This window comes from Martes martes, assembly GCF_963455335.1.
Source record: "Martes martes genome assembly, chromosome: 4".
Taxonomy (NCBI): Eukaryota; Metazoa; Chordata; class Mammalia; order Carnivora; family Mustelidae; genus Martes; species Martes martes.
Genome location: NC_137891.1, coordinates 126,994,965 through 127,007,541, shown reverse-complemented (window position 1 = coordinate 127,007,541; position 12,577 = coordinate 126,994,965). Strand labels below are relative to the sequence as shown.

Here is a 12,577-nt window from a genome sequence, read left to right as displayed (position 1 = left end):
CAGCTATGAGAAAATTTAAAATTATGTGGCTTGTTACATATCTGTTGGTCAGTGTTGCTTTAGGAAATGGAATTGTCATGAGTATTCCATTTATCTTTTTTTCCTTTAAACCCAATGTATTTATTTAATTATTACAATGGCTCAATCTTAAGGGCTTAATTTAAAAAACAGAAACAAGTGGTGCCTGGGTGGCTCAGATGGTTAAGCATTTGCCTTTGGCTCAGGTCATGAACTCAGGGTCCTTGGATCAAGCCCTACATTGGGTTCCCTGCTCAGCGGAGAGTCTGCTTCTCCCTCTCCCTCTGCCCCTCCCCACTGCTTGTGTGCTCTCTCTCTCTCTCAAATGAATAAATAAAAATCTTTAAAAACAAAACAAAAATGACACCACAGCTTAAGGTGCAGAGTCCTAGACAGGAATGAAGACCATCTAAAGAAAAAATAAAAAGACAACACAAGGAGAGAGGCTAGGCAGTCAGGGATCTTGATGGAGACCTGCTTTGAATAGGTTCTTTGAAGATACTTCTTAAAGGCTGTGGGGTTTTTCCAGAGCTCAGCAGCACGTGTGTTCAAAGGTCTATCAATGTTGGGTTCTCCTAGCAGGCTCTGGATGGACAGGAGTATGGTCCTGACATCATACAGGATAGACCACTGTCCTTCAGGATGTCCAGGCAGATGTTACCCTGAGTGTCCACGCTGGGGTGGTAGTGGGGTGTGAGGAGTTTCACCGTGTGCGTCATTGTAAGGGTAGTCACTGGTGAACTCCAGGGAGAGCGTGTACCTCAGGTCTTCATATACTGTGCCAGCTACTCCATGATGGTCCCCACCCATTTGGAGAGGTGGTCTGATTCAGGGAAGGCAGAAGAAAGGGTCATAAGGGTCATCAGCTTTTGATGCAGCTTCTTGCCCGTGGGGTCCCCACTGGGCTTGACTCTTTTGTGGGGTAGTGGTGGCTGGCAGCAGTAGGGTGGCACTCCTGGGAGACCATCTGGTATCTGCTCAGGGAGCCAGGAACTTGGAGAGTACAACTGCAAAACTAGAATATTCCATTTATTTTATGAAAACGGACAATGGTAGTAAAGCACTAAATACGGATACCTCAGAAGACATTATGGATTTCATTTTACAGTTTAAAAAAAACCCACCAGAAATCTTTTATCTAATGGATGACTCACCTTATAATATGACACCTTGTCCTGAGTTTACTTTCTTTTGATTTAGTTTAGTTTGTTCACGAGAAGGTATAGAATATACTAAATACTATGTCTTACTGACTTTTATCTAGTATACTTACAGTGGAAGCAGTATTTCTTAAAGGAACACAGATATGACCTGAACAGTGCATCATTTTTTTTCTATCCTAACAGTAAACATTTATTAGCTGTGTTCATTGGATAAAATCATAATTCTGTCATCTGCAAAATGAGGACAATAAAATCTGGTATACATGTATATTATATCAAATGAGGTAAATGAACGTATGCTGTCTATGCCACTCAGATACAAAGTGAGTGGGGTGCTTGTTAGCCATTGTAGGAGAAAGAGGACAAGACAAGATCTCCTTTCAGGATGAGGATGACAAACACATGTGTTAAAGCAGCAGGACTCCAAGGGCAAGGTGACTTAGACTGTTGAATGAGTTACTAGATTGAAATGATGTGAGCAATGTGGAAAGATTGATTCCATCTGTGCAGTTACATTTGAGCAGAGTCTCAATAGGCAAGGGTATTATAGGGGTGGAATGGGTGGCCGCATTTTAGATTTTGGATTGAGGGAAATGTATGAATGAAGGTAGGAAACCTCAAGATATGTATTTGAGTTTCTTTTTGGTTTAAAATATTCATAGCTTTTGCTCTCTTTCAGTTAACTCATGTTGCCTTACTATACCTCAGTGCAGTATATGAGCCTGGGATTTCCTTGTTGTATAGGGACTGTGTGTCTTTGCATGCATAGTGTGCAGCACAGAACCTGGGGAAAAGCAGGTATTTAATTGATGATTGGTGGGTGGATGAATGAGCAAGAATTTTGCAGCATTCAGAAAGCACTATATCACTTCTTTTTCAGCGAGGATGTGTTTGAATTTCTAAACCTTTATCACGTACTTACAGATATATTTGCTGATGGTTGTGTATTGAGATCCTATGAGTGTTAGGTTTTTATTCTCCCATGGAGATCTGACCTGAAGTTAGGGCGTTTTTTTACTTGCTGTTGTAGAGGGCTTGCACTCCTCCTCTCAGTGACCATTACTTTCCTGCAGGTTTTCAGCACAGCCTCTTGTGGACCTTTGTTCTGTGAAGGACGTAGCTGGCTCCACTTCTTGGGGGGGAGGGGGGGAAGATACCTTGCCTGCAAACTTTTGGCTGTCTGGAATGGAACGTTCTTCTGCAAGGGAGGAAGCATGGTGAAAGGGGTCATACCTACAGGAAATCTAATATTTGCTTTGCAGTGAAATGTGAAAAATTGAAAGAAAGGAAGCAGCATAGTGACTAGAAGTCCACTTTGTGTGGGATTTCCTTTTTGGGGCTTTTCTCCTGCCCTGTTACATCATCATTGTGTGTGTGTGTGTGTGTGTGTGTTTAAGATTTTACTTATTTGACAGAGAAAGGGAGCAGAGGGAGAGTGCGAGCAGGAGAAGGTAGAGGGAGAGGGAGAAGCAGACTCCCTGCTGAGCAGGGAGCCCATGAGGCTCAATCCCAGGACCCTGAGATCATGATCTGAGCTGAAGGCAAACATTTAACTGACTGAGCCACCCAGGTGCTCCCCATCATTAGATTTTAATGTTTTATTTCCTAACTGATAACTTGCTTTTATATTATTGGTGTTTGGGATCCACTGTGAACACATTAATAGATTCACTTCTTTTTTTTTTTTTTAAAGATTTTATTTATTTATTTGACAGACAGATCACAAGTAGGCAGAAAGGCAGGCAGAGAGAGAAGGGAGGAAGCAGGCTCCCTGCTGAGCAGAGAGCCCGATGCGGGGCTCGATCCCAGGACCCTGGGATTGTGACCTGAGCCGAAGGCAGAGGCTTTAACCCACTGAGCCACCCAGGCGCCCCTAGATTCACTTCTTAAAACCACATAAAACAAAACTGTTTCTTCACCTTCCCATCATTGTTTAAGAAAGGAAATCAGAATAGCTGTTTACTCTGCATATTCCCTTGGCCGTTTACCCACACTATTAATGATTTTTGTAAGTGGACTAATTATACCATTGATTTCACAGTTAGAATAAGGAATAGGGGCCATTCTTTTTTTTTTTTAATTTATTTAAGGTTTTATTGATTTCACAGAGAGAGAGAGAGAGAGAGGGAGGGAGGGAACATAAGCAGAGGGAGTGGGAGAGGGAGAAGCAGGCTTCTTGGTGAGCAGGGAGCCTGATGCAGGTGTGGGGCTCGGTGCGAGGCTCAGTCCCAGGACCCTGGGCTCATGTTCTGATCACCAAATATATTATGCCCTGCCCAGGAACACAAGGGGTTAAATCAAACATCCATCAGTTAGCACAACTCACCACAGATGAAAAAGGGAAAGGGTGGGGACACCAGTTTTTCTTTGTAAGCTTTTATTCTTTGGTACCCAGTTGCCTCTTGTCCTCTTCACTAGCTCCTTTCATACACTTCTCAGCTTTGATCAGAGTTTTGCTGACCACGCTGGACCTTTTGGCCATGTAACGGAACTCTTCAATTCAGACACATTCTGATATGGCTTAAAGGGCCATTTGATAAGTAGTAGTTGCACCATTTCTGAACCTTATGAGGCTTGTGAACGTGTTAAGGCTTAAGTTCCAGTGGGAATCAGGAATGGTGTGAAACCCAGGGATACAGGGAAAGGGTTGAAAGGGAGAACTGAAGCAAGGCTCAGGTTTGGAGGAAGGGCTGGAAACATCTGTGGCAAAATTACTTGGCAGTAAAAAAGAATAAAAAAAAATTCCATTTAGCCATTTTGGTATAAGACACCTGTATTAAAATGTTTTCCTTTGGGACATATGTACTCAGGAAATGTTTGTTGAACTTAATTTTTGAACCAATGACGTGTTTTCAACCCTCTTTCTCCTCCTGTTCTGTAATTTTGTATTTGGGTCCCAGGAATTACCCAGGTCGGGGTGAACAAACTTAGAGCTGCCCTGCAGATTTTAGTAAAATGAATCCTATTTTTGAAGGAAAATGAGCTTCAATAAAGACGTGGTGAACATGAGTCTCTTTGAATCTCTACACCACTTTTTACTATTCCAGTTCTTCATGCTGTTTCTACCATCACGTGAATTTTTTTTTTTAAAGATTTTATTTATTTGCCAGAGAGAGAGAGAGAACACACAAGCAGGCAGAGAGGCAGGCAGAGGCAGTGAGAGAAGCAGGCTCCCTGCTGAGCAAGGAGCCCCATGCGGGACTCGATCCTAGGACCCTGGGATCATGACCCAAACCGAAGGCAGGGGCTTAACCAGCTGAGCCACCCAGGCGTCCTTACCATCACGTGGATTTGACCAAATTGCATTCATCTCTCCATACTTCAGTTCCTTTATTTTGAAAATTAAGGAACTGGATTTGTGGTCTTTAAGGTCTGTTTTAGACCTCTTCATTTTAGTACCTCATTCATTACTTTTCTCAAGCACTATAATGCAAGATAAATAATTTTCCTCATTTAAAAAAAAAATCACCAGTTTTCAAAAACAGTCTTGCTTATATTTTCATTGTGGTAAACATGTCATGGCCTTGCCTTTGGGAACACAACTTTTGGTTTTAGCATTGTAAATGGCAGGTAGTGTAGGTGTTTAAATCACTATGATCTGAACTCAGAATTTTGCTCTTGACAAACACAGGCTTTGTGACCTTAGGCAAATTACTTTCCTCCAGTAGCCTAAAATTCATTCTCTATAATTTGGAGGTGATCATGTATTTCTAAAGTCAGTGTGAGGATTAAATGAGATCATGGCTGTAAATTGTTTAGAACACAGCCTTGCCTATAGGAAGTACTCAGTATATATTACCTGAGGTTAATGACATAACTTCTTAGATCATAAATCGAGGACTGGTTCACTCAAATATTATATAAACTAATGACCAGAATGCTTTGTGATGGAAACTGAGCTAACCTATTTTTTTCTTTCTTACAGATCTTATATTGCACTTTAAACACACCTAAAGTTGATATGGAAAATCTCTTAGGATCGCATGTAGGTCTTGAAGATTTCATATTTGCCCATGTGAAAGGGAACCAAAAAGAAGTGAATGTGTATAAATCTGAGGACTCACTTGGTCTCACCATTACAGATAATGGAACTGGCTATGCTTTTATAAAGGTAAGTCTTAAAAAATAACTATGTGACCTAACCGAGGGTAATATTTAAGAAAATCTACCAGGTAAAAGAAATCTTCAGATTGGAAAGCTGGCTTAGCAGGGATGTTTTGATAAGGTTTCATTTAAAAAAGGTTGCAAAGACCTCATTTTTTGTTTACCCTTTCCTTGAATTTCTTACCTTCAGTTTAAACTTCCTCTAGAATTTAGAACTTGCTGAAAAGGAAAGCCTGGTCCTGGTGCCCATTCATCCATATGAGCTCTTGTAGGTCTGTAGCTCATTAATATCTGATGACTTCTGTGTTGATTTCCAATGATTTTTTTTAGGGTAATTTTCAAGTGAGAGAGAGAGAGAGAGAGAATACTTTTTTTAAAAAAAGTAATCTCTAGGGGCGCCTGGGTGGCTCAGTGAGTTAAAGCCTCTGCCTTCGGCTCAGGTCATGATCCCAGGGTCCTGGGATCGAGCCCTGCGTCGAGCTCTCTGCTCGGCAGGGAGCCTGCTTCTCTTCCTCTCTCTCTGCCTGTCTCTCTGCCTGCTTGTGATCTCTATGTGTCAACTAAATAAATAAATAAAATCTTAAAAAAAAAAGTAATCTCTAGATGTAGTGTGGGGCTCAAACTCACAACCCTGAGATCAAGAGTTGAATGCTCTACTAGCTGAGCCAGGCAGGCACCCTAAGTGTAAACATTTTTTTAAAAAAGATTTTATTTATTTCTTCGAAAGAGAGAGAAAGAGAGAACATGTTAGAGTGTGAGGGAGGGAGAGACAGAGGGAGAAGTAGGCTCCCCACTGAGCAGGGAGCCCGATGTGGGACTTGATCCCAGGACTCCAGGATCATGACCTGAGCTGAAGGCAGTTGCTTAACCAGCTGAGCCACTCAGACACCCCCCAAGTGTACATATTTTTGACAACTTCTTAAAAAATGTTTTTCAACATTTTCTGTACTATATAATTTCTTTATTTAGGCACAAAGAGAGCAATATAGAGCTGCAAAGATGAGAGAAGAAGGTTTGAGATAGTATGAAAAAACTAAGAACTGAGGAATAGTAAAAAAGAAAGTAGATTTATCTCTTTTTGTTTTGTTTTTTAGACTTTTTTTTTTTTTTCTTTTTTGAGAAAACGAGCAGGGGGTGGGGCAGAGGGAGAAGCAGACTTCCACTGAGCAGGGAGCCTGATGTGGGACTTGATCCCAGGATGCTGGGATTATGACCTGAACCGAAGGTAGATGCTTAATTGACTGAGTCACTCAGACACCCAGGCTCATTTCTTAAATCCTTCTATTAAACAATTGCGAAACAGCTGACTTCTATTGAATGCTTATCATGTACTATGCACTTTATGTACTTTTTCTCAATTCTCACAGTTCAATTTGATACTATGTTTTTTCTTATTGATGTACAACAAATTTTTAATGTATAGCTTACTGTACTCATACATGTGTAACCACCACCTAGATCAAGGGAAACTTCATTTCTACCACCCAGAAGTCACTCCCAGAGTGACTCTTCCTAGTCACTCTGCTTCCCTGCCAAAGGCAGCCACTATTCTGACCTCTAATGCCATAGTTTTGCTTGTTCTTGAACTTCATTAAGTAGAATCCTATGCTCTATTGTTTCTGGCTTCTTTTGTTCAATATGGTATCTGGGAGATTGACCTGTGGGTAGGCAGTATTATTAACCTCTGTTTTAAAGATACAGAACCAGGATCAGGGAGGTTAAGTAGCTTGCTTCAAAGTCACGTAGCTGAAAAACTCAGGATTTGAATTCAAGAGATCTGTTTCCAGAGCTGATTGACATTCCTATTCACTTCACTAAGAATTAGTTATAAATTTCATAAGCAAAACATATTTCATGTTTTTATTTTGCCCAAATCTTTGCTGATGCATTGTCATCATTAAAAAAAAGTCTTAAGGAAGCTATCTTTTTAACTGTAAATAGTACTTTATTTAACTTCCCATTTGATAGAATGGTTATTTTTAGCTCTGCAAAAGATATGACTGTGCCGAAGGTTGAGTGGGTGATCAAATGGAAAATCGTGAGTCGGGAAAGTCATGTGGGATTATCTGGGGGAAGCTCAGGACATGAAGCACATGCAGCAATGCCTTTCTAATGTCAGCAGGGAAGGTCTTAAAAGTTTTGCAAGCACGTGTGGATTTTTTAGATCTTAACCTCTGATGTTCAGAGCTTGTGTTCTTTATTTTTTTAATGCCTCCTTGAACATGTGCCTGCCTCTGTACTTGTTACTACTCCTGTGAGAAAGTACATGATGGCAAAGAGAAAGTAGAGCATAAGCCAACTGCTGACATATAATTCAACTTAGAGAAATGAATATCCTACTGTGTATATGGTTAATAAGACTTTAAAAATCGAGGGGGGTGGTAATTTAAAACTTGCTGAAAGATTGTAAGGACTTCCATAATACCCTTGACACATTTCTCCAGTTTTTACCATGTTTGCTGTTTTGTTCTCTCATACATGTGTGTATATGTATATTAAATTCAAATACATACAATTTTTCTGAACTACTTGGAAAAGTGGATTGTATGTATTATGCCTATTTATTTATTTATTTATTTAAAAAGATTTTATTTATTTATTTGACAGAGATCACAAGTAGGCAGAGAGGCAGGCAGAGAGAGAGGAGGAAGCAGGCTCCCTGCTGAGCAGAGAGCCCGATGTGGGGCTCGATCCCAGGACCCTGAGATCATGACCTGAGCCAAAGGCAGAGGCTTTAACCCACTGAGCCACCCAGGCGCCCCTGTATTATGCCTATTTAGCCCTTACTGTTTCAGAGTATACTTACTAAGCACAGGGTTTTTCCTCTATATAACTATAGTATCATAGTGAAATTCAGAAAATCTAATATTGATAAAACTACAGTATGGACATTAGTTTAAAATTATTTTATCAGTTGCCTAATATCCCATTTAAACTAAATGTACATATATAAACAAAGTATTCTTTTTTATTTTTTTAAAGATTTTATTTATTTATTTGTTAGAGAGTGTGCACGCACGCAAACACAGGCAGACAGAGTGGCAGGCAGAGGCAGAGGGAGAAGCAGTTTCCCTGCCGAGCAAGGAGCCCGATGTGGGACTCGATCCCAGGACACTGGGATCATGACCTGAGCCGAAGGCAGCTGCTTAACCAACTGAGCCACCCAGGTATCCCTAAACAAAGTATTCTATTCAGAGGTTACTTGGAATAGGTTCTTTCCTGCCCCTTTCCCCACTAGGTAATTGTTATTTATTTGAATGCTGTTGAATCCATTTGCTTCTCTTTGAATTGGACTTTTCCCCCTCATCCTTGTTTTTTTTTTTTTTTTTTCTGAATACATAAAATATTAACATGATTCAAAAGTTAAAACTATACTAAAAGACATTCAGAGATCTGCCACTCTTTCCCCTAACCCTCTATCCCATTACTCATTTCTCCCACTCCTTATAAGTAATCATTTTCATTAATTTTTGGCTCACCCTTTCAGTGTTTATTTTTGCCAAGATAAGTAAAAAAATAATGAAACATTCCAAGAGTTTGTATGTCATTCTCATTCAGGGACTGTGTTAAAATTTTCTGTATGGTTCCAATTTTAGTGTATGTGCTGCTGAAGTGAGTACATGATATTCTTTCATTAGTGGCTAGAAATCAGTAGGTTAGAGTAGGACGGTGTGGTATAGATTCAGAAAAGGGTAAGGAGGAAGAATTCCATGACTAGGGAGGCAGTGTATTGTGATGCATGGGAACATGGGCTTTAGAATGACACAGGCCTAGGGCGCCTGGGTGGCTCAGTTAGTTGGGCATCTGATTCTTGATTTTGGCTTAGGTTGTGATTTCACGATCCTGGGATTAAGCCCTGTGTTGGGCTCCATGCCTTTTTTCCCCCTAAAGATTTTTTTGAGAAAGATATGAGTGAATGAGAGCACAAGCAGGGGGAGGGTCAGAGAGAGGGGGAGAACCAGATTGTCTGCTGAGCAGGGAGTTGGATGCCGCGCTGGATCCCAGGACCCTAGGATCATGACCTGAGATAAAGGCAGGGGCTTAACCCACTGAGTCAGCCAGGTGCCCCCAAAAAGCAGTTTTAAGAGGGAAGTTCATGGAGATAAATGCTTACCTCAAGAAACAAGTTTCAACCTAATTTTATACCTCAAGGAGCTAGAAAAAGAACAAATGAAGCCCAAAGTTAGTAAAAGAAGGGAATAACAATGATTAGAGCAAAAATAGAGACTGGGAATATCCAGGGGCACTGGATAGCTCCTGGGTAGCTCAGTTGGTTAAGCATCTGCCTCTTGATGTCAGTTCAGGTTATGACTGCAGGGTTGTGAGATCAACCCACATGTTGGGGGGATTGTTGCTTGGGTTTCTCTCTCTTGTCTGTCCCCTCCCAAAAGAAAGAGACTGAGAAGACAATAGAGAAGATCAATGAAACTAAGAGTTGGTTGTTTGAAAAACATTTGACAGGCCTTTAGCTAGATTTACCAAAAAGGACTCAAAACCAGAATTGAAGGATGTTACACTGGGTACCAGAGAAATGCAGAAGATCATAAATGACTATTATGAATAGTTATACCTAACCTATTGGACAGCATATAAGGAATGGGTAAATTCCTAGAAACCTACAACCCACCAAAACTGATGAAGAAATAAATCTGAACAGATGGATTTAATCTCCTTAATAGTAATGAAAAACTTCCCAACAACAGAAGTTTAGGACCGGATGCCTTCACTGGCAAATTCTACCAAATATTCAGAGAAGAATTAATACCAATTCTTCTCAAATTCTTCTAAAAATTAGAAGAGTGAACTCTTCCAAACTCATTTTATTAAGCCAGCATCACCTTGCTACCAAAAACAGAAAAGAATGACACAAGAAGAGCCAGTATTCATAATAACATAAATGCAAAAATCCTCAATAAAACATTAGCAATCATATTCAGCAATACATTAAAAGGATCCTACCTCATGACCAAGTGGGGTTTATTCCAGGGATGGTTCACCATCCACAAATCAATGTGGATACCACATTAACAAAGTGAAGGATAAAAATTATTATCTCAGTAGATGAGAAAAAATATTTGACAGAATTCAACATCTGTTTATGGTGAAAACTCAGCAAAGTGCGTATAGAGGAAACATACCTCAATGTGATAAGGGTCCTATAGGACAAGCCGACAGCTAACATCACACTTAGAGGAAAAGCTTTGAGCTTTTCACCACTAAGAATAGGAACAAGGCAAGGATGCCCACTGTTGCCAATTCTATTCAACACAGTATTGGAAGTTCTAGCCAGAGCATTTAGGCAAGAAAAAGATATAAAAGGTATCCCTGTTGGAGAGGAAGAAGTAAAATGGTCACTGTTTGGAGATGGCATATACAGAAAACTCAAGACTGTATCCAGAAAACTGTTAGAACTAATACATTCAGTAAAGTTGCGGGATATAAAATTGGTATGCTAAAATGTTACATTTCTATATGCTAATAATGAACTATCAGAAAAATTAAAAAACAATTCCATTTATAGTTGCATCAAAAAGAATAAAGTACCAAGGAATAAATTTAACCAAGGAGGATAATGGCATATTGAAAACTACAAGATGTCAGTGTAAGAAATTGAAGACAAATAAATGAAAAGCTATTCCATGCTCATGGATTGGAAAAATTAATATTGTTAAAATGTCTGTACTACCCAAAGTAATATTACAGAGTCAGTGCCATCCCTATCAAAATTCCAATGACACTTTTCATGCAAATAGAACAAGTAGTCCTAAAACTTATGTGGAACCAACCATAGAAGACCCTGAGTAGCCAAGCAAGGTTGAGAAAGAAGAACAAAGCTGGAGGCAGCACATTCCCTGATTTCAAGATATATTACAAAGCTATGGTAATTAAAACAGTGTGGTATTGGCATAAAAACAAACCTTGATCAATGGGGCAGAATAGAAAGCCCAGAAATAAACTCTTGCATATATGGCCAATTTATAACAAAGGACCTAAGAATACACAGTGGAGGAGGGGACACTCTATTTTGTTTATTTATTTACTGTGGGATACTCTTTAATAAATGGTGTGGGAAAAATGAGATTGCCAATAATGGGAAAATTGGATAGCTGCATGCAACAGAATGAAACTGGATCATTATCTCACACCATATACAAAAATTAATCCAGAATGGATTAAAGACTTGAATTAAAACCTGAAACCACAAAATAGAAGAAAAGCTAGGCGGTAAGCTCTCTGACATAGGTTTTGGTGATGATTTTTGAACTTGAAAACAGAAGCAACAGAAGGAAAAATAAAAAGTGGGACTATATAACTAAAATATAGTTGGATTAAAAAAAATGGGCAGAATATCTGAATAGACATTTGTCCAAAGAAGATCTACAGATGGCTAACAGGTACATGAAAAGATGTTTTAGGGCATTAATCATTAGGGAAATGCAAATCAAAACCACAGTGAGATACCACCTTGCACCTGTTAGAATGGCTATTCTCAAAAGGGCTAGAAATAACAAATGTTGGTGAGGATGTGGAGAAAAGGGAACCCTTGTGCACTGTTGGTAGGAATGTAAATTGGTACAACCACTATGGAAAACAATATGGTGTTTTCTCAAAAAAATTAAAACTAGAACTACCATACAATTGAGCAGTTCCATTTCTCAATATTTTAGGAGGAAAATGAAAATGCTAATTCAGAAAGATAAATGAACAGGAATGCCTTGGTGGCTCAGTTGGTTAAGTATCTAACTCTTGATTTTGGCTCAGGTCATGATCTCAGTGTGGTGGGATCGAGTCCTGCATCTGGCTCTGTGCTTCATCTGCTTGTCCCTCTTTCTCTGCTCCTCCCTCTGAGCACTCTTTCTCTCTCTAAAATAAATAAAGTCATAAAGACAAATGCGCCATGCATTTGTGTATGGTGTTCATTGCACATACTATGTCAATATGTGAAAGCAAGATGTCAAGATGTGAAAGCAACCCACGTGCCTATCCACTGATGAATGGATAAAGATGTGTGTATAGACACACACACACACACACACACACACACACACACACACACACACACACAATGGAGTATTAGCTGAATAAGGGAATGAAATCATCCCATTTGTGGCAATATGGATGGATCTCAAGGGCATTATCCTAAGTGAAATGTCAGAGAAACACCTATACTGTATGATCTATCTTCTATGTAGAATCTATCTGTCTGTGTGTTTTTTTTAATTGAATTAAAAGACAGTAATGCATGGTTCTCACAGATAAAACTTTACAGATGAAAAGACAACAGACTTAAA

At 39.5% G+C, this 12,577-nt stretch overlaps 1 protein-coding gene across 1 annotated transcript in view; it reads left to right on the top strand.

Annotated features, from left to right (window-relative positions):
- Positions 1-12,577, top strand: part of GIPC2 (GIPC PDZ domain containing family member 2) — an 85,885-nt gene that overhangs the window by 34,204 nt on the left and 39,104 nt on the right. Inside the window, exon 2 of the mRNA XM_080799933.1 lies at positions 5,107-5,292. Within this exon, the coding sequence (XP_080656059.1) occupies positions 5,107-5,292 (186 nt within the window). The remainder of the gene's footprint in view (positions 1-5,106; positions 5,293-12,577) is intronic.